This window comes from Canis lupus, chromosome 22, assembly GCF_003254725.2.
Source record: "Canis lupus dingo isolate Sandy chromosome 22, ASM325472v2, whole genome shotgun sequence".
Taxonomy (NCBI): Eukaryota; Metazoa; Chordata; class Mammalia; order Carnivora; family Canidae; genus Canis; species Canis lupus.
Genome location: NC_064264.1, coordinates 61,383,173 through 61,405,545, shown reverse-complemented (window position 1 = coordinate 61,405,545; position 22,373 = coordinate 61,383,173). Strand labels below are relative to the sequence as shown.

At 44.3% G+C, this 22,373-nt stretch overlaps 1 protein-coding gene across 1 annotated transcript; it reads right to left on the bottom strand.

Moving 5' to 3' along the window:
* Nucleotides 1–11,578: 11,578 nt before the first annotated feature.
* CFAP97D2 (CFAP97 domain containing 2) lies at nucleotides 11,579–22,077 on the bottom strand. Its single transcript, XM_035704515.2, has 4 exons — nucleotides 21,910–22,077; nucleotides 15,341–15,421; nucleotides 13,841–13,959; nucleotides 11,579–12,149 (listed from the first exon to the last, which is right to left on the bottom strand). Exons 1-4 carry the CDS (start codon nucleotides 21,997–21,999, stop codon nucleotides 12,038–12,040), a joined length of 402 nt encoding a protein of 133 aa, XP_035560408.2. The 5' UTR covers nucleotides 22,000–22,077; the 3' UTR covers nucleotides 11,579–12,037.
* Nucleotides 22,078–22,373: the final 296 nt, after the last annotated feature.

Below are 22,373 nucleotides of genomic sequence, written 5' to 3'. Positions count from 1 at the left end.
TTGGACCCTGAGGTGGGTTTCAGCTTAGTTTTTTGGTTTTTTTTAATAAATTTATTTTTTATTGGCGTTCAATTTGCCAACATATAGAGTAACACTCAGTGCTCATCCCGTCAAGTGCCCCCCTCAGTGCGTCACCCAGTCACCCCCACCCCCTGCCGACCTCCCCTTCCACCACCCCTAGTTCATTTCCCAGAGTTAGGAGTCTTTATGTTCTGTCTCCCTTTCTGATATTTCCCACACACTTCTTCTCCCTTCCCTTATATTCCCTTTCACTATTATTTATATTCCCCAAATGAAAGAGAACATACACTGTTTGTCCTTCTCCCACTGACTTACTTCACTCAGCATAATACCCTCCAGGTCCATCCACATTGAAGCAAATGGTGGGTATTTGTCGCTTCTAATCGCTGAGGAATATTCCATTGTATACACAGACCACAGCTTCTTTATCCATTCATCTTTCAAGGACACCGAGGCTCCTTAGTTTTAAGGGCGGGTCTAGGGGACCTCCAGAAGGGGCGGAGGAATTTCTCAAGTTGTTTACATTTTGATATGGGGCTTTCAAGGGCACTGAGCTCTGTTCTTATTCTAATAGGGGGCTTTCTAGGGCCTTAAGCTGTAAGCTGTTTTCTTCCTGTAACTGAAGTAAGGTAAATTTCAACTCTTATTCCCAGGGGCCTGGGATGGCTGGACGTGTGCTAACCCTGAGCTTAAAGTGGAATGGCCTTAATTTTCTAGGCCTCCACAGGCCCAGGATGTGAATCTGAAGTCCCACGTCAGGCTCCCTGCATGGAGCCTGCTTCTCCCCCTGCCTATGTCTCTGCCTCTCTCTCTGTGTATCTCTCATGAATAAATAAATAAAAACAAATAAATAAATAGTCACTATATAGTAACAACTAGAAGGGACAACCCAGTAAAAAATGAACAGAGGGTTAATTCGTAGAAGTTGAATGGAAGGAGATTCTAAAATATATAAAATCCTGAGCGTTGATGAGACAATGAGGAATTAGGCACTTGAAGCCACTGCAACGTAGGTGCAAGTGGCTAGAGCATTTTGGAGGTCAGTTTGATAGTCTTGAAAGATTAGATGTGTGTACCTTTTGATGGAAACATTTTACTTTTAGGCACATAAGTTACAGAACTAACACAGAAATAATGAATTAGGGCATATCTATACAGAAATTGCTTTATAATTGCCAAGCAGAAATGGAAAATATCTTCGTGTACTGACATGAAATTATTTCCATTGTACGTAATAGAATAAAATGAGCCATTTGCAGAAAACTGAATAGAGTTTGATCCCATTTTTATTTAAATAAACAAATATGTATTTAATGAACAAAAGCCAATGCTCATCAGCAAGTTAACAGTGATTGCTTCTAAGGAATTCAATACAAGAGAATTCCCACATTTTACTTATACACTCTACTGTTTGACGTTTTACTTTTTGCAATAAACAAATATTCATTTTGTAATTAAAAATAAAGATTTGAGGGGATCCCTGGGTGGCTCAGCGGTTTAGCGCCTGCCTTCGGCCCAGGGCCTGATCCTGGAGTCCCGGGATCGAGTCCCACATCGGGCTTCTTGCATGGAGCCTGCTTTCTCCCTCAGCCTGTGCCTCTGGCTCTCTCTCTCTCTCTCTGTGTCTCTCATGGATAAATAAATAAAATCTTAAAAAAAAAAAAAGAATAAGATAATGAGAGAGAGTTTAGCTTTTAAATTATCTGGGAAACTTTTTCAAATTATTAACCTTCTTTGCCTCTCTGGACACAGTGTGCTATAGCTAATTCAGGATTGTCACGTGATTTCTTAGTGTTATTTTATTGATACTATCTTGTTATTATTTTTCACCAAATCTTTCTTCCTCAACCTAAAATCAATCAGCTGAGTTCATTTTCATCTCCTTATAATTTTGTGTGTGTGAGGAAATGGATGAATTCATCCACTGAGTCATTGTTCAGTGTCTTCTATTATTAGGGTATGACCCTAATTTGGCAAATGTTTACAGACAATAGAATAAAATGCCCTAAAACCGTCAATGAATCCAAATATATGATAAATCTAATGAGGCAAATGGAAATTTCAAATAACTGTGGATTTAAAATGAACAAGAAACCACAGGCATCTTGTCACTGTGCATGTCTACAGTCTCCCAGGACATGCTGCACCAGTGTGCAGGTATCTGTCAGCCTGTCCCAGGCTCCTGCCACCTCTGGGCTCTGTGTGATGTTGTTTCTGGGTTTGTGGTCCTTTCCAGAATGGTTTTGTTTTCTCTTTGCACTCTGTGGAGTTTCTGTTCTCTTTTCTCCCTGTTTAGACTAAAAAAAAAACCAGCACATATATTTCTTGAAATACTGACAAAGTTAAAGCCTGTGAGAGCCTTCCTTCCCACAGAGCAGGAAGGGCTCCCAGAGAAGGAGTGCTTACTCTGGCTCAGTTGTTTGACAAACATTTGGTAGCCCATCCTGCTCCAGGTCCTGGTTTGGGAGGTGCTGGGCTTTAGAAATGAGCAGCAACTCACAGCCCGGGTAGGGGAGAGGACATGCAGACACAATGAAGGTATAGAGGAGGAAATGTAGCATAGTGTAGTCAATGTGCTGGAGGTACAGGTGTGGGGATGCTCAGGGCTCCCTGAGGGCAATGGGAAGAGGTAGCAGCCAGAATTGATGCTGGGACAGAGCCCTGAAATGATGGATGTGTGAGTGGGCAGGTAAGCTGAGGAAGGACATCTCCGGTAGCAGGTGCACCTAGGGGGTTGGCTGATTCTGGAAGTCCAGGTGCAGCTCTAGGAGTTCTGACATACCTTGAGGGCAATGGGGAGCCACAGAATGGCTGTGAGGCACATTTCTCCATTTCAAAACAACCACTGTAGGGAAAGGGTGGAGAACAGGTGAGAGATAACAGGAGTGGATGGAGTGTTGTTGGGAACGCACTGCAGGGGTCAGGTGAGGGATGTGAAGGCAAGAGGCAGGGCAGCAGGGTGGTGGGGACAGGAGGAAGCTGGCTCCCATAGGCTATAATGAGTGGAGGAGCCAGAGGTGGATGGTGGAGCACAGATTTCAGGTAAGTGGCTGGGTGGATGTGGGGAGAGGTGTTAAAATAGGGTGCACAGTTGAGCATCATCCTCACCAGGGTCAGAACATTCATAGCAGTGTTTCATTGATAACAGATTGCTGTGCATCATTGTATATGCCACCAAGAAAGAGAAATTGCCTTCCAGCAAAACCATGCCATGCCTTACACAGAAAGATGCCTTCCCACCTCAGAGCCATTAAGGGGTGTGTGTGTGCACGTGTGTGTCTGTGTGTGTGTGCGTGCCAAGGGCTAAAGACTTGGTGTGTGAAGGAACCTGCAGCAGGGGAGTGGTGTGCAAAGAGGGCAAGGGTCGGAGGGGTCTAGCCCTGGAGGGTGGTCGGGAGACAGGAGGCCATGATGGGACAGAAGAAAACAATCAGGAGAAAGAAGAGTGAGAGGCAGGAAAGAGCTGCAACTAGAGAGGAGCGGGGCTCCAGGGCACATGCAGCAAGAGCGCCATGCACCGCATCCAGCAAACAGGATGCACACTTCCATAGGTCACACAAGAAAAAATCCCAACAATAGTACTCAACACTAAAACAGCACTGGAAGGAGTCTGTGTGAGAACGGTGTGAAAAGTGCATTTCCGCAGCGGGGCCTTCACACTTACCTGCTGGCTGACAGCTCAGGGCCTGCGCGCCTTGGTGGTGGGGCCGTGCTTCGGGAACATGAGATGAACACGCTAAGTGGCCTTCAAGAAGACATTTTAGTGAGGTGTAAACATTCTTTTCATTTAACATTAGGTGAAAAAATTCAGGATATGATTATATATGAGGAACAAGTCTATTTATACTCAAGACATTTTAACATGGGCAGCCCGGGTGGCTTAGCAGTTTAGCGCCGCCTTCAGCCCAGGGTGTGACCCTGGAGACCTGGGACTGAGTCCCACGTCAGGCTCCCTGCATGGAGCCTGCTTTTCCCTCTGCCTGTGTCTCTGCCTCTCTCTGTGTCTCTCATGAATAAATAAATAAAATCTTAAAACAAAACAAAACAAAACAAAAAATAAAACAAAAAAAATAAAAAAAAAAAAAAACATTTCAACATGCACAGAAATAAAACTATGAGAAAATGCAGACAGGGATCCCTGGGTGGCACAGCGGTTTGGCGCCTGCCTTTGGCCCAGGGCGCGATCCTGGAGACCCGGGATCGAATCCCACATCGGGCTTCCGGTGCATGGAGCCTGCTTCTCCCTCTGCCTATGTCTCTGCCTCTCTCTCTTTCTCTCTCTGTGACTATCATAAATAAATAAAAATTAAAAAAAAAAAAAAAAAGAAAATGCAGGCAAATATACAAAACTTATTATCTCCAAGTGATGGAATTACACATAATTTTACTTTTTATTTATAATCTCTGATATTAATGTACATTACATTCTTTTTTAAAAATTATTTATTTATTTATTCATGAGAGACACAGAGAGAGGCAGAGACACAAGCAGAGGGAGAAGCAGGCTCCCTGCAGGGAGCCCGATGTGGAACTTGATCCCAGGACCTCAGGATTACCCCCTGAGCCAAAGGTAGATGCTCAACTACTAAGCCATTCAGGCATTCCCAGTCTCTTAAATTATGTATAAAATAAGATTTGGAGTTTCAAATTTCCAATAATACTAGCTTTGATATTTGACCATGTATTTACTATTATTGAGATCTTTAGTTCTCCATATGGTTTTGATTCACTGTATAGTTACTAGTAATTTCACCCTAAAGGACTCCCTTGAGCATTTCCTGTGGGTCAGGTCTAGTGGTAATGAATTCCCCCAACCTTCATATATCTGGGGATGTCTTGATTTCTCCCTCACTTTTGAAGGACAGATTCAGGATGCTGGATAGAGGATTCTTATTATTATTTTTTTTTTAAGATTTATTTATTCATGAGAGACACAGAGAGAGACACAGGCAGAGGGAGAAGTAGGCTCCATGCAGGGAGCCCGATGTGGGACTTGATCCATGAACTCCAGGATCACGTCCTGCTTGGGCCAAAGGCAGATGCACTTAACCACTGAGCCACCCAGGTGTCCCTAGATACAGGATTCTTGATTGACATTTTTTTTCTTTATTTGAGAGAGAGAGAGTGAACATAGGAAGGGGGAGGGGCAGAGAGAGAGGGAAAAGCAGACTCCCCTTTGAGTAGGAATCCCACATGGGGCTCGATCCCAGGACCCTGAGACCATGAGCCCAAGGCAGCCCCTTAGCCAACTGAGCCCCCCCACGTGCCCCAGACATGTTTTTTTTTTAGCACTCAGAATATATCAGACAACTGCCTTCTGATTTCTGAAGCTTCTCAAAAGCTTTTTTTTTTTTTTTTAATTTTTTAACTTTTATTTATTTATGATAGTCACAGAGAGAGAGAGAGAGGCAGAGACACAGGCAGAGGGAGAAGCAGGCTCCATGCACCAGGAGCCCGACGTGGGATTCGATCCTGGGTCTCCAGGATCGCGCCCTGGGCCAAAGGCAGGCGCCAAACCGCTGCGCCACCCAGGGATCCCTGATTTCTGAAGCTTCTGATGAGAAATCTGCTGTCTCTGTGCTGAGGATCAGCCTGAGGTGTAAACTTAATGTCTTCTTATTTCTTTTCTGGGTCTTTTTCAAAAAGGTGTAGGTGGTGGCTACTTTTTCATAAAGACCCAGAAAATGGTCTTTTAAAGGGCGCTTTCTAATTTTCCATGTATGTAGTTGTTTTTGAATGTCCTAGTCTTTAATGTCTGAGGAGTAGGTAGAGAAAGGACATGGGTCCTTTCAATTGCCTAGAAGTCACTTCAGCAGGACAGTGGTCTTATAACAATGAGGAGAGGTGCAACACATCTTCATCTACGCATCATGATCAAAAGCAGGAATCAGTGATCACAACATAGACCTGATATTTGGAGGTAAGGATCCTTTGTCACCTACTTTGGCTCTCACAAACTGCTCTAGGAACACATGTACTTATGAGTCTGTGGGTGGGCAATGGGTAGCTGTACCCTGCTAAGAGCTGATAGTGACTGAAATTAACCACGATTTTACACATAAGCCTTCCTCCTGGGAGTTATAGCTTTCAATAAACTCCAGAGTTCCAAAGTAGTTACTTCATACAGATTTGCTTGTGCAGTTGTCTAGGTGGAGAGATAGATTCCAGGCTATCTTCCTAGCAATGAACTTTATTCAGCATTGTAAGGCCTGTTCTTTTAATGTGAAAAGCTCCTTCTAGATCTCATGTGAGTGTTGTGGATATATGTAACCACCAGCATGGTCAATGAGAACATTTTCATCACCCTCAAAAAGAAACCTTGTACCTTAAAAAAAAGAGAGATTTATTTATTTATTCTTAGAGAGAGAAAGAGAGAGCAGGGTGGAGGGGTAGACGGGGAGGGCAAGAAAGAATCTCAAGTAGACTCCCTGCTGAGTGGAGAGCCTGACTTGGGGCTCAATTCCACAACCCTGAGATTATGACCTGAACTAAAATCAAGAGTCAGGCACTTATCTGAGCCACTCAGGAGCCCCAGAAACCTTGCACCCTTTAACTATCAACTCACTGTCCTTCCATGCTCCCAACCCCAAACAACCACTAATCTACTTTCTATCTGTGGATTTACCTATTCTGGACATTTCATATAAGTGAAATCATATGATATATGATCTTTTGGGACTGGCTTCTTTCTCTTAGCATAATGTTTTCAAGGTTCATCCATGTTGTAGTATTTTCTATACTTCATTCCTTTTATTTTATTATTTATTTTTTAAAAGATTTTATTTATCTAAGAGAAAGAGTAAGAGGGAGCACAAGTGGAGGGGAGGGGTGGAGGGAGAGGGAGAAGCAGACTCCCTGCTGAGTAGGGATTCGGATGTGGGGTTCCATCTCAGGACCCCGGGATCATGACCTGAGCTGAAGGAAGATGCTTCATCGACTAAGCCACCCAGCTGCCCCAGTATTTCACTCCTTTTTAATGGTTGGATAATCTTCCATTGTATAGGTATACCAAATTTTGCTTATTTGTTTTTCTTTCTTTCTTTCTTTCTTTCTTTCTTTCTTTCTTTCTTTCTTTCTTTCTTTTTTTTTTTTTTTTGTTCATTTGTTTTTCAACTGATGAACATTTGGATTATTTCTACCTTTTGGCTATTATGAATAATACTGCTGTGAATATTCATATACAATTTTACTTGTAGACATGTTTTCATTTCTCTTATGCATGTATCTAGCAGTGGAATTACTGAATCATATGGTAACTCTATGTTTAAACATTTGAAAAACTGCCAGACTACTTTCCACAGTGACTGTACCATTTTACATTCCCGGTCACAGTGAATGATGGTTCCAAGTTTTCCACATCCTCACCAACACTTGTTATTATCTGCCTTTTATTCTTGTGGGTATAAAGCAGTATCACGTTGTGGTTATGACTAGCATTTCCACAATGACTAATAATATTGAGAATTTTTTTCATTTGCTTATTGGCTTTTTATAGATCTCCCTTGGAGAAATATTTATTCCTCTTTAATTGGATACTTTTAATTTTTCTCATTTGGCTATAAGAGTTTTTCATATATTCTTTTTTTAAATAGTTATTTTTATTTTTTAAAGATTTCATTTATTTATGCATGAGAGACATATATAGAGAGAGGCAGAGACAGAGGCAGAGGGAGAAGCAGGCTCCACGCAGAGAGCCCGACATGGGACTCGATCCCGGGGCCCCAGGATCACGCCCCAGGCTGCAGGCGGTGCTAAACCGCTGCGCCACCTGGGGTGCCCTTTTCTTATGTTCTTGATGCAAGTCCCTTATCAAATACATGACTTGCAAATAGTTTCTCCCATTCTGTGGGCTGTCTTTTCACTTTCTTGATACTGTTCTTTGAAGCATAAAGGTTTTAATAAAAAAAAAATTCTTAATTTTGACTAAGCCTAACTTATCCAAGTTACTATTTTTTCTTTTTTTTCTTTTTTTTTGTTCATGCTTTTGTTGTCATGTCTACTACCACTGCCAAATATGAGGTCAGGAAGATTCACCTCTATGTTTTCTTATGTGAATTTTTATAGTTTTGGCTTTTATATTTTGGTCTGATCCATTTTGAGGTAATTATTGTATATGATATGAAATAAGAGTCCAACTTTGTTCTTTTGCATATGAATATAGAATTGTTTCAGCACTATTTGTTGAAAAGACTACTCTTTCCCTATTGAATGGTCCTGTCACCTTTATTGAAAATAAATTGATATGGACACATGGGTTTATTTCTGGACTCTCAACTCTATTCCATTGATCTATGCCTACTCTTATATTGGTACCACATTCTTTTTTTTTTTTTGCTTAAGATTTTATTTATTCATTCATGAAAGACATAGAGAGAGAGGCAGAGACACAGGTAGATGGAGAAGCAGGCTCCATGGAGGAAGACCAATGTGGGACTTGATCCTGGTATCCGGGATCACACACTGAGCCAAAGGCAGATGCTCAACCGCTGAGCCACGCAGGCATCCCTTGTACCACACTGTCCTGATTACCATTGCTTTACAGGAATCAGGACACCAAATCCTGCTTTGTTATTCTTTTTTGGAATTGTTAGTTTCATATGAATTTTCAAATCCGCTTGTCAATTTCTACAATGTCAGCTGGGATTCTGGTAGGGATTGCACTGAATCTGAGATCAGTTTTGGGAGTACTGCCATCTTAACAACATGAAGTCTTCTGATTTATGTACGTGGAATTTTTTCCCATTTATTTAGGTATTCTTTAATTTATTTCAGTAATGTTTTGCAGTTTTCAAAATACAAGTTTTTCACTTCCTTCATTAAATTTATTCCCAAGTATTTTGTTCTTTTTGATGCCTTTGTGAATGGAATAAATTTATTAATTTTATTTTCAGGTTGTTAATTGCAAGTATTTAAAAATACAATGGACTTTTGTATATTAATCTTGTATCCTGCTACCTTGTTGAACTTGTCTATTAGTTCTATCATTTTTTTAGTAGTTTCCTTAGGATTTTCTGTGAGATCGTATCATCTGTGAATAGGGACAGCTTTATGTTTTCCTTCCCAATGTGGGTGTCTTTTATTTCATGTCCAATGAAACTTGGAACTTGCAAACACTCTGCTGCAAATGAAGTCACTTTCTTTGAGAGGACATCAAGAACCATCTGTTTTATGGCATGCTTATTCCTCGGGCAAAATTTCAGAACTCTGAGGCTCAGTTGGGGCCATGGCAAGCTTCTCTCTGTGTGACACCCCATGCTCTTTTGCTGTAGTAGGGGAGGATACGTAGATCTTCATGGCATCAAATCGTTATATTAATTGAACTAGGCCAAGGAGATCAGGCCCCAGTATTCTCAACAACACCACACTTGAGATAGAGCCTCATTCTCGGTGGGAGTTGGGCAGAAAAGAGGCATCACCTCTGGACCATACTCATCTGAGACTTGGTCTCTGTAACAGGCAGCTAGGGACAGGATGATAAATGCTGAAGTTCTGCCTTTTCCAGGAAGAAAGCTCTCCAGCTGGGAGTTAGAGAGAGAGAGAGGGAGCCCTGAGTTCTTGGCTCTGGCAATCTGGAGTGGAGTCTCTGCTTTGCTGAGCTGGCGGGGAGGAGGGAAGAAGTGGGTCTCAGTTCAAGTACAATGGAACCGATCTATTCTTGCCACATTTTAGCAGATTTTCTTATAAATGTTACTTTATATAGTGTATGCCCTTAGGACCATTTCCATAGACTTTAAAATGGTTGTTTTAAAAATACTTTTTATCAGTTTTCCTGGGGAATGGGTCCAGGACCTCCTTATGCTGTCATGCTTAGAGAATTTTCTCTGTGTGACTCATATTTGATATTCTTCATTTATCTCCGAGTTTTCAGCCTTGGGCGGAGATATTGGGTTTTAATTTTTTTAAAAACATGAACACTTATGTCATAGCAAAAGACTAGAAACAGAAACAATCCAAATGTTCACCAATAGGTGGAAGGATAAACAAACTGATAACTCTATATAACAAATACTACTCAGCCACAAAAAGGAATGGTCTATTCACTTATTCAAACATGACATTATGTGGGGTGAAAGGCAGAAAAATGCAGACACTGTGTGGATCTACTTACACAAAACTCAGAACATGCAAACTTGCCCATAGGGACAAAAACCAGTTTGTGGATGGGAAAGAGGAGGTGTGGGGTAATTATTGATGGGAACAGGAGACCTTGGGGAGTGATGGATGCAGTTATTATCTTGATTGTGGTGATATTCTCACGGGTATAAAGCATGCCAAACTTGTCAATTGGTATACTGTAAATATATAGTTTACCAGATGCCAGTTATAATCTCCATAAAGCCATAAAAAATAAAATAAGGAGTGAAAACTTGATTGTTGGTCATATAGTTTCTCTTATAGTGTTGACTTTTGGCTATTGAGTAGTTAGCTGCTTAACTGCTTGAACCAACTAGTTTGCAGTGTTCTGGGCTGTTTCTCTTCCACACTATGTGTTAACTTAACAAGTGTCTTTTATTAAATAAGGGACAGAGAAATGAAATGGCCAGTTACTGATGTAGGGAAGATGTTAGGGTTCAAAGCCAACAGCCAAGAAAAAATTCTTGAGACATCTTTGGTGAAAAAGGTGGTTTTATTAAAGCATAAGGACTGGACCCAATGGCAAAAAGAGCTACTGGGGTCATAAGGAGTGCCCCCATTATACACTTTCAAGTTTGGAAGGGGTAAGCCTCCCCACATATTTTGGAAACAAGGTTTTCAGGATCCTGAGGGTGCTAGCATCTATTGATAGGAAAGGTCACTTATTACTGTTTAGTAAAATCTCAGTCATGAGACCCTTCGGATGTATATCAGAGGGTCATATACTTGGGGGTGACTGCCAACATATATCTGGGGGGGCGGAGATAAAGAAAGTTTCCAAAGGAATTTTTTTTTTCCAAAGGAATTTTTGTATGTTAAAGTAGACTCACAGGATCCTGGGGATAGAGCTAAGATTGCCTGTTGCCCAAAGCAAAGTATCAACATAGAGGCAGATGAGTCCTCTCACTCTGCCTGTTTCAAGGATGTGTCTATGGGCTGTAGGGAGTAAGGACATTTTTTTTTTAATTTTTATTTATTTATGATAGTCATACACACAGAGTGAGGCAGAGACACAGGCAGAGGGAGGAGCAGGCTCCATGCACCGGGAGCCCGACGTGGGACTCGATCCCGGGTCTCCAGGATCACGCCCTGGGCCAAAGGCAGGCGCCAAACCGCTGCGCCACCCAGGGATCCTGGGAGTAAGGAAATTTAATAATTTCTCTTCTGCCTTTGTTTCCCACATCAGTTATCAGGCTCAAATTGAAGCATTCCTAACAAAAATCATAGACTTTCGTTCTTGGTGGGGCTCCATTAAACTAATAAAGGGACACACCATTTTTTTTATAATAAATTTATTTTTTATTGGTGTTCAATTTACCAAAATACAGAATAACACCCAGTGCTCATCCCATCAAGTGCTCCCCTCAGTGCCCGTCACCCATTCACCCCCACCCCCCGCCCACCTCCCCTTCCACCACCCCTAGTTCGTTTCCCAGAGTCAGGAGTCTTTATGTTCTGTCTCCCTTTCTGATATTTCCCACACACTTCTTCTCCCTTCCCTTATATTCCCTTTCACTATTATTTATATTCCCCAAATGAATGAGAACATACAATGTTTGTCCTTCTCCGATTGACTTACTTCACTCAGCATAATCCCCTCCAGTTCCATCCACATTGAAGCAAATGGTGGGTATTTGAGGGACACACCATTTTTACCATTATTGTGTGCTGGGCCATTAGCTGAATTAGCTTGGTGCCAACTACTTCAAGATAGGAGACTTCAGAGCCACAGTAAAGCTGAATTCATTCTGAGTCTGAGCCCAGAGTGTGCCCAGAGCTCTGGTGTGTAACTTGCAAAGCCTGAGGAGCTAATTTCCTGGAATGGGAAGAGCTGGGTCGGCTTGCAGGTCACCTAGGGTGCTTCATGTCCTTTCAAGTTTCCTCAAGCCTGGCTGCCTTGTTCAAGCTGAGGCTCTTCCTGTGGCTCTCTGACTGGCTGGCACCTCCCCGAGATCACTTCTGCTTCCTCTTTTCCTTCCTTCTTCAGTCCAGTCCTGTGTGTGACAAATCAGGCAGGTTCTGAGGGGGGAAGCCACTTGATTGTATAGATTTACCTCCGGGCTAGTTGGGACTTGTGTTTTTCAAAGAGAATCTAGGCAGCAGGTGGGATCATCTCCCAGTAGGATTCTGTCCTGGGTTGAGTTGGATGGAGATTAATTATTAGCTTAGGCTCCCTCATTACAGCTTAAGGTAAGTAGCACTCAACAGTGATTTGTATCCTCAAGTTAAATATCTGTCTTTAGAGCAGAAAGTGATTCCAAATCTTATGTAAACTATCCCAGGAATATGGAGGTTGACCTGTAACTGCTTTTGTCAGGCTTTTAATGACAGGGGCTAGACAGTGGTGCAGCCAGGAAGCACGGAGGCCTTCCTGACACCAGGCCCGCTCCCCATCCCACCAGATACTCCAGAGTGAAGCCCCAGGTGAACCACTGCTGGAGAACCTAGAGACAGATTGCTTCCACACACCCGCCCCACAGGAGTGTAGGACCTGCCCCTCCCACAGAGCTTCAGGCAGAGCCCCTACAGCCCTCCTCTAAGACACACTTCCTGGTGCTTGCTGTCAACCAAATTGTAATTTTTTTTTAATTTATTTACTTATGATAGTCACACAGAGAATGAGAGAGAGGCAGAGACATAGGCAGAGGGAGAAGCAGGCTCCATGCACCAGGAGCCTGACGTGGGATTCGATCCCGGGTCTCCAGGATCGCGCCCTGGGCCAAAGGCAGGCACTAAACCGCTGCGCCACCCAGGGATCCCCCAAATTGTAATTTATTATGAAATCTGTAAACCACCCTGAGTTTCTCAGAGACGGGTCCAGGCTAAAGATTTTAGAAGGATTAAGCACCTCTGAAAACCTGCCTGCATCACAATCGTCCATCACGGGCACTGCGGAACTTCCGCATTTGACAAGAAAGGACAGTACTGTGACCGGTGAGCAAATTCTGGGGACTTGTGGGGTGCAGGGGCCAGGGGTAATTTACCTTAAAGAAGGGCTTTTAGGATTAATGACAGTTTCTAAATAACTGTAGGAAGATTTTAGAGGCCATGGAGGCCTGCTCTTCTCCCTCCCCACAGAGAGCTCCACTTTGGGGAAATGCCATGTTGTTGGAGCCAGTAGCATCCCCACGGCTCCCCTGTAGGAAACAGGAACAGTCACCCTCACACATGAGACACAATTACATGACCTCTGATGCTGTTTCCAGGCAGACGCTGGGCCCAGCCTTTGCTGGCAGGAAAATAACAATCTAGGCTGCTTTTGCAGATGGAAATGTAGGAGAACTGCCTGATCACAGGGCCCGGGGCAGGAACCTGCTTCCCCCACTTCGTAGATGCCATCTTGGTGCCTCAGTGTCTCCACTGTGTACCTGGAGAAGCATGATAGCCTGCCCGATGTGGGATGAATCTGAGGCTTAAATAGGAAGCCAACGTAGGAGGCTTTGGACAGCTCATGTGCGCAGTGAGAGCTGCCGTGTGGGTCTTTGTTCTGTTGTGGGTATAGAATGAGCCTCACGTAACACTTTGACTCGTGGACCGCAAAGGAAAAGGCAGAGGGCTCTCTGCAGGGAGGATGGGAGCACTGTGTTGTGGCTCAGAGGCAGCTCTTCTGTGCGGGCCTTGGAGCAGAGCACACAGGGCCCTACTGGCTTTGGTGCTGACTGCAGGGTGCAGGGACCCCAGTTACCTCTTCTGTGTGTGGCTCTTTCTACTTTCAGCCTGTCCCCTGGTCCTCATGATGCAGGACAACCTCTCCAGCAGTAGACGGTTGTCCCGGTCAATGATGGCGAGCCGTTCTTCCTCCAGCTGTGGACAGACACACAAGGAACCTTTTGAAACACCAGCCATGTCTGTGCTGTTACTGTGCAGATTTATTTAGAAGATTCCTGGGGCAACCAGGTGGTCGGTCAGAAGGCCTCTGCCTTTGGCTCAGGTCATGATCTCAGAGTCCTGGGATCGAGTCCCTGGTCAGGCTCCCTGCTCAGTGGGGAGCCTGCTTCTCCCTCTGCCTCTGCCCCTATGCCTGCTCGTGCTCTCTCTCACTTTGTCTCTCTCTCTCAAATAAATACATAAAATCATGTTTAGAGGATTCCTTCAACCCTCTTTCCTGTAACTTAAGCACACTGTGGGTTTTACATTGTTTCTTCAAATATCAGTAAGTGCTGCTGTAGCTTCAGTGACCAGTGTGACACATGCAGGCTCCTTTCTCTATTAATTGGAATACATTAGGATGGGATTAAATTACATAGGCTCAGAGTGGAGATAACAGCGAGGATGCTATGATTCTTTGTGAAATTAGGTCACCCTCCAACGCTCTGTGACAGTGATGCTAATGAGGAAATCACTTCATGTTTTAAGAGAGGTATTTTATATTGTTCAGAAGAAGAGAAGATTGGAGCCCAGAGGAAATGAAAATCCACTTGCTTTAGGTATTGAAATAGATTCATCTGCTGGTTTGCCTGACAATGATTAGTTAGCTTCTGTTCCGCCCGCTTCAGTTATCATTACTAACAGTCACATAAAGAGCACATAGCATCTCGCTTCAGAGGCATTACTATCAGCCTAACTATGAGAGTCTTATTCTAACTAGATGGCTTACACTTCAAGACATAAATACTCTCTGGTGGTCAAGAAACGGTCTTGCTTATAATTTTTTTTTACTGTTTAAAATTTTATTTTAAAGAAATGCTCTTGTTTAAGGGAAGGGTACTAATTAATTGCTATACGGCGGCAGTGAATAACTTGCTACTGTGCATTCCTGCCCCTTCCTGCCCTCTCTTCCTGGAGACAAAAAGTTAGCAGGAAGACTGGAGAAGACTCCTGGTGCACCTACCACCCACCAGCTCTGTTCTGGCGAGATGAGGTTAATTGGCTGCTGACACAACATGTTATCGTCGATAACAGGGACTGTTTATTCCTTACTGAGCCTGCATTTTCCATTTCCCTGGTTTCTGAGCTGATTTTTTTAAGCTTTTTTATTTATTTATTAGAGAGAGAGAGAGGCAGAGACACAGGCAGAGGGAGAAGCAGGCTCCATGCAGGGAGCCCGATGTGGGACTGGATCCCGGGTCTCCAGGATCAGGCCCTGGGCTGAAGGCGGCACTAAACCGCTGAGCCCCCCGGGCTGCCCTGAGCTGATGTTTTCTTGTTAGCTACACCAGTAACTGAGAAGTAGAATGAAGCTTACCTTCAGCTTCTTGAATTTCAGGTGGAGGTGACTGAGGCTCAGAGGGGCGCTGGTGTCCACGAGAGGCTGGGCGTCTTGGATCTGCAGTGCAGAGAGGCAGTGTGAGCCCAGGCACGCTGTTAGCAGGTAACTAACATGAACTCAGATTGGGCAGCTTCTGGGCTATGGCACCAGGAATGAGTATAGATGGTTGTGAAACCGAAGATTCCAAGTCAGCCTGGGACAGATAGTCTTCAATGGTGCTCAAGACTTGAGTCAGAACCCAAATGCCCCTGGAGGGAAACAGGCAGCCCTGGGAAATGAGCCTACATTGTTGTTCTCAAGTAGAGAGTTAAGTAGACGTGGAGTAAGAATTCATTAAATGTAAGTGCCAGTAGACATTTCTATTCTGTCTCCAGAGGCGTTTAAAAAGGAGTGAATTATGAAACTCTATTGCCCTCACTCTAATTTCTGAGCCAGTAATATGTTCAGGATGAGCTCCTGAAACATGGATTAACTCAAAATGGTCTCTGTACCTTCCTATCAGAAAATGGACAAAGGAAGAAAATTTATGTTTTAAAATATGATGGAGTAAAGCATGAGGGCCATATGTATTACCATCTGCAATAAAAGGGACCCCCCCGCCAATACTCTGGATACTTGCTTTTAGACCACCAGCTACTTGGTCCTCTTAGCCGATAATCTGCATGAGACAATGTTGGGAAACCCCACCAACTGAGTCTGTCTGAAATGATAACGTGAGCATTGCTCACTCTGGGAATTAAATCCGCAGAGCCATGCAGTGGTGGAGCAGAGCTCACCTGCAGAGAGCCAGGACAGGGCTAAAGGGTTAGACGGTGGGAAGGTTGGACGGCACACTTAGGAATTGACACTTGGCCCCTAATATGAGGGAAGACTAAAGAACAAAGACAAGGGAGTAGCACAACCATGTATGTGACCTGAAGGCCCACTGTTACCATGTGTGGAGGAAAAGAAGACCAGAGGTGGGGTGGCCAGTCACTTAGGGCTGTGGGATGGTGAGCAGAGGCATGCCAGTGATGGTGGGAGAAGGGTCCATAGGAGACAGACCTCCTGGAAGCACATGTCTGTGGGGGTGGAGGTGAGGGAGAAAGAAGTGATGAAGAAAGGTCTGAGGCTTGCAGTTTTGATTCCTGGTGACAGCAAGAATGAAGAGAGGTGGTGAGCAGTCTGGAAGGTAGCCCGTAAATCCTGTGTTGGGTGACTGTGTGTAACTATCCATAGCAAGTTAGTCTGGGCTGCAGATAGAAATTACAGACTAATTATAGTCATTAAAAATATGACACTAATTTGCCATATTATAGCACTTACTTTTGACCAAGGTCTTTTGAACATATTGTCTTCTGAGAAGCTCCCTCTCATCTATTATACACACTAAATATAGAGGAGAAGATACTCTTCCTAACAGTTGCTAAATGTGGAGGGGGTGGAGACATTGAAACATTGCCATTTTATAACCATCATAGTACAGACTGGTTCGGGCACAATCACCAACAGATGTGGATCTTGGGGGAAAGTCTGGAGTGTTTGATGTGGGTATCAGAGAGAGCAGCTGAGGGGAGACAGAGAATGACAGGGTTCACCTCAAAGAACCACTAAGATGCTCAGCACTGAGAGATACCAGCAACCACAATGCCTGGCGAGGCCCAGAGCTGGGGCCTGGTTGAGTCTTTGCAAGAGGCAGGGAATGCCTGCAGTTGTCTTCCTTGCCTCTGGAGATATGAGTGTGGAAGACTCTGGCTGAGGGCACAGTGTGTGTGTGGCTGGGGGGGAGGAGGGGTTCAGGGCTCCTCCTGGCTCAGTGCCTAAAAAGTCAGGTTCTCTAGGCAGATTTCCGTGAAGATCACTGCTCCAAAGACCCCATGCCCAGACATGGGGAGTCCACAAAACTGGACTAACCAGAGCATGCAGAGCCTCAAGTCAATTTCTAATACTTCATCTTCCAGACACTGGACAGATAGTTCCAACACGAAAGTGAGAAATGAAGAAACCAAACAGGGGACCTTGAAGAGACGGAGACGATGAAAGAACAGAGGAAAATATCAAGTAAACTTTAAGTAACAATCTTGGAGAGACAAAAGAGATGCTGCATCCCTAAAACAAGAAGGGTATTCTAGGAAAAGAGAGTAATTACTGATAATAGTCCTTGAAAATTAACGCTGAAATAAATTGAATTAAGGAGCTGAGGATAAAACCAAGAAACCTCCCAAAAGTGAGCCAGAAATAGAGAGATGGGCAGCAGACGAGAAAATAAAAGGAAACTAAAGGCTCAATATTGGGCCTCAGACATATAACTTGTAGGGTTTCTAGAAAGTGAAAGGGGGTCATCTGGGTGGCTCAGCGGTTGAGCGTCTGCCTTCGGCCCAGGGCATGATCCTGGAGTCCTGGGATCGAGTCCCGCATTGGGCTCCCGGCATGGAGCCTGCTTCTCCCTCTGCCTGTGTGTCTGCATCTCTCTATGTGTCTCTCATGAATAAATAAATAAAATCTTAAAAAAAAAAAAAAGAAAGTGTAAGGGATAGAATTTTCAAGGTCTCTAAAATGAAAGAATCCATCAGGATGAACTCAAAGAGATTCACATGAAAGTATGTCATCATAACATGTCAGAACATCAGTAGTAAAGAGGAGGTCCTTCCTAAAAGTTTCTGAAAAGATACACCCACATACTCGCATCCATAGTAACACAGGAATCACGAGACTTTTTAAAGAAGGTGGTGGCTGAAGCAGAGGCTGGCCATCCAATGACATAGCTCATGCTTACCCTGCCACAGTCTGCAGCTGTCATTCCTGCCCGGACAGGATGCCCATTTCCCAGGACTCTTGGCACTTTATTAGACAAATGTAGTGTATTTTCCACATTTTTCTTCACGTGGCCTTTTCCGTTTCACAATGCATTCTAGGCTAATTTTATAGTAGCACACAGAGAGGTTTCCTGCTCTTTTTTGTATCGCATATTATATCGTCATGTAGAAGCATCCTCACTTATTCACCCAGCTTGCTTTTGATGGACATTTGGGCTAGCTTCGATTTTGCTATTACAGATACTGCTGGAGTTAGTATCTTTTGCAATTTCTTTTCTTTGCCAGCGTGCCTTTGGAGTGGGTAGTTCTGGATTAAAGGCTATGCACACTATGTGTGCACTGGCATTAGGAGTTGCTAAATCCCTGGGGCTGTGCCTGCTAAATGCCCACCAACACTGTGTGTAGTGCCTCTTTCTCCAAAGCACTGCCAACAATTTGGGGGATTTTTGCCAACCTGTTAGTTGAGAAATGATATTACAGTGTAGATTTAATTTGCATTTCTCCAAGTGAAGTGAACTGACTTTTTTACAGGTTAAGAGCTGTTTGCAATTCTTTTTCTTTGAACTCTTGTTCATACTCCTTGCCCATCTTCATGTGAGGTGGTGTGCATTTTTCTTTTTCTTTTTAGAAGTTCTTTATAGATAAGGATATTAACCCTTTGTGATATAAGTTGCAATCATTTTTCCCAATTTATATTTGTTTTTCCATTGATTCTTCTGGGTTCTTTAGATATTTAATCATTTCATCCGCAAATAGAAAAAAAAAAAAACATTACCTACTTCATTACATTTTCATGCCTAATGGATTTGTCTTGTCTGCTTCCTAATACCTCCAACACAATTCAAAAGAGTATATGAGATAGTAGGCATCCTTGTCCTATTTCTTACTTTACAGGGAATACCTTTAGTGTTTCACTGTTACTTGAGTACTGTCTTAGGACTGAGAGATTTTTTTTTAATTTTTTTTTTTATTTATTTATGATAGTCACACAGAGAGAGAGAGAGAGAGAGAGAGAGAGAGAGAGAGAGGCAGAGACACAGGCCGAGGGAGAAGCAGGCCCCATGCACCGGGAGCCCGATATGGGATTCGATCCCGGGTCTCCAGGATCGCGCCCTGGGCCAAAGGCAGGCACCAAACAGCTGCGCCACCCAGGGTTCCCCAGGACTGAGAGATTTATATCTCATTATGTTAGGGAAATATCAGTAGTGATTTCTATTTTATTAAGGTCATTTAAATTTTATTTTAAAGCATGACCAGTTGTTCAGGCTGTAAGAGATGAAGTCCTGTTGGGACGCCAGACTGAGGACGGCACTCGCTCAAGAGATACTGTGGGCATAGCACTCACCTGCAAATCCTTTTCTCCCTTCTATTGCATCAGAGTCCTATGTGTTCCCAAGGACTCTCAGCCAAGTAGTAAGAAATTAAGTAACTCTAAAGAGCTAATGCCCCTTACTCTTAATATGGAAGAAGCATTTGCTTTAAGCCAAGTGTTGGTGCCAGCAGGTACCATTTGGCATTGGTTCTTGCTGCTGCCTCTAGAAGGGCAGTGTGGCCACCATGCCCCATCCTCTCTTCTCCTCTCCTTCCTATCACTAACCCGTGTTTCCCTCAGTCACCGGGGCCTTCGCCATCTGGACCGCAGCCTTGTCTTTCCACAATGAGTTCCACGCCAGCTACCTGAACCCTCCATTCTGTCCTGATCTATCCCCTCCAGCAAACGCCTGCCAAGACTCCTGGCACCAGCCCTGCTGGGAACGGCCCCTCTGGCTCTAGGTGCCCCATTCCACACCCACAGTTCCCTTCTTTTCAGCTTTTATTTTTTAAGATTTTATTTATTCATGAGAGACACACAGAGAGAGGCAGAGACACAGGCAGAGGGAGAAGCAGGCTCCATGCAGGGAGCCCGACGTGGGACTTGATCCCAGGACCCTGGGGTCACTCCCTGAGCAGAAGGCAGACACTCAACCACTGAGCCCCCCAGGGGTCCCACTTTTCAGCTTTCTTAGTTGACTGTATCTGAGACTTGCTCCCCATCTTCACATCATTCCCTCCCTTTAACACCTGATGCTGGGAGCATGGGTTCCCCTGCCCCACATCCTCCGCTGCTGGCCACGCCACATTAGGGTGTTCTAGCACTCCGTGCTTACAGCCAGCAACGCTGTGCTCCTGAGACACCTCAGAGGGGGGCGCATTGGGGCAACAGAATTTCATGCTCCACAACCACACCTGGGCCCGGGGCCAAATGCTGGCACACCACCTTCCCCTTTCATCAGCTCCCTGCTTCATACAATGACAACTGCAAATCTTCTTTATCTTACAGTTTCTCAGGCACAGAGCAGAGTTATTTACCTACCTGAGGCTGTTTATCAACCACTACCTCTTATGAGAGATGAGTCTAGTCCCTGGGATGCACACATGAACAATGAAACCCTCATGCATTTCCTTTCTTATCTGTTATTCAAAGAGGCAATGCCAGTTGATTTTGTATTATTACCATAAGCTCTCTTTCAGTTCTTCACTGCCAACAAGTATTTGCTAAGTATGACTCACTATGTGCTGATGATGTCATAACAGCACGATGCAGCCACCCCACCAGATGGGGGAAACAAACAAGACAAGATGAATATGTTACTTCAATCATGTGGCGACAGGAGACGGAAGAACAAGGACCAGAGAGTAATGGGCACACAGGAGATTGTAGGAGGCCCGGAGGTCTGAGGAAGTGAGGGTGAGCCCTGGGACGGTCCGGAGGGCCGCAGGTGGCGGGCCCAGGTATGTTGGGGTGGGCACCAGAGCAGCCTTGCAGTAAGTGTGATTTCCCTGAGGCTACGGTGTTACCACAACCCAGGCAGGTAGAACCCCAGGGGCAGTAGAAAGGCTCATCTGGACTTGTATCCTGCCGAAAACTTGGTTCCCCCCACTCTGGGGAGATGCCCTCAGAGCATCACAGAGCAACACCCCCTTCTCAGGTTATTCCCTTCTTAAGAGCATTTCTCAAGCTTGAGGAACACAGGCACAGAGAGACAGCACCAGCTGAGCATCGGGTGGTTGGGTAGCACCACTGACGTCCCAGCAGCAGAAGACCATCACAGCAGGTCTTTCAAAAGCACAAGGTGAACTTCTCAAATGATATCCACATTTGCATCAAATAATGGAAATAATAGCATATCTCCAAGTGGAGATAAAAGCTGGCTTTTAGTTCACATTGGAATATGCTGTTTTGACAGGGAAGAGGGTCCCTCAGATTTTTGTGTCCTAAGATATTTCAAGTCATTTAGGAAAAATTAAGTACTTTGTAAACATGCCATGATTCAGAGTCCTAAAATATGACACATGAGAATCACAATCCATTTAATGTAATTTTTATTGTATGACAACGCATATGACCAATGTTTTTCTTTTAAGATTTTATTTATTTATTCATGAGAGACACACACACACATAGAGAAAGAGAGAGAGAGAGAGAGAGAGAGAGAGACAGGCAGAGGGAGAAGCAGACTCCATGCAGAGAGTCTGACATGGGACTGGATCCCAGGTCTCTAGGATCACACCCTGGCCAAAGGCAGGTGCCAAACCGCTGAGCCACCCAAGGATCCCCACATATGACCAATGTTTTAAGGAAATATCATTTTAACTATTCCATCTCTGAAAATAAAATTAGCTTTTGGTTTCCAGGGAAAGCCCTGGCATTCCGTGGGTGCTGCTTTGGTACCTGCCTGAGCCATCTGGGCTGGCACCCACCTTTCCTACCTTTCTCCTGTGATCCTGGTAGGCTTTCTCCCAGGTGTGCTGCAGGTAGTCTCTGCCGCAGAGAAGAGCTGGCCTGGGGACTCTCTGCATCTCAAACAGCAAAACCAGCTGCTCATTTCCACTAGTGGCCTGGTGCAGAAGGCAGAGGGTTGTGTTTGCTGGATCAGCTGACAGTTGTCATGGCATCCAAGCCAAGGAGAAAAAAAAGGGCAAGAGGATATCTCAACAAAGGAGAATTGAAGCTCCTTCCACTCTAAAGGGTATTTTCTCCAGCGAACTTAAGTAGCTTAGTGATGCCATTTTGATGTCCACTGCTCACCTGTCCCGTAGTTGTGAAGGGAAGGAGTTTCTTCCCTAGCTGATGTTCCCCTTCTCTTTCTCCCTCTTTTCCTGCTTCTTCCTTCCCTAGCTGTGCTTTCCTTCTCTCCTCCCTCCCCGATCCTGCCTCCCGAACCTATCCCCTT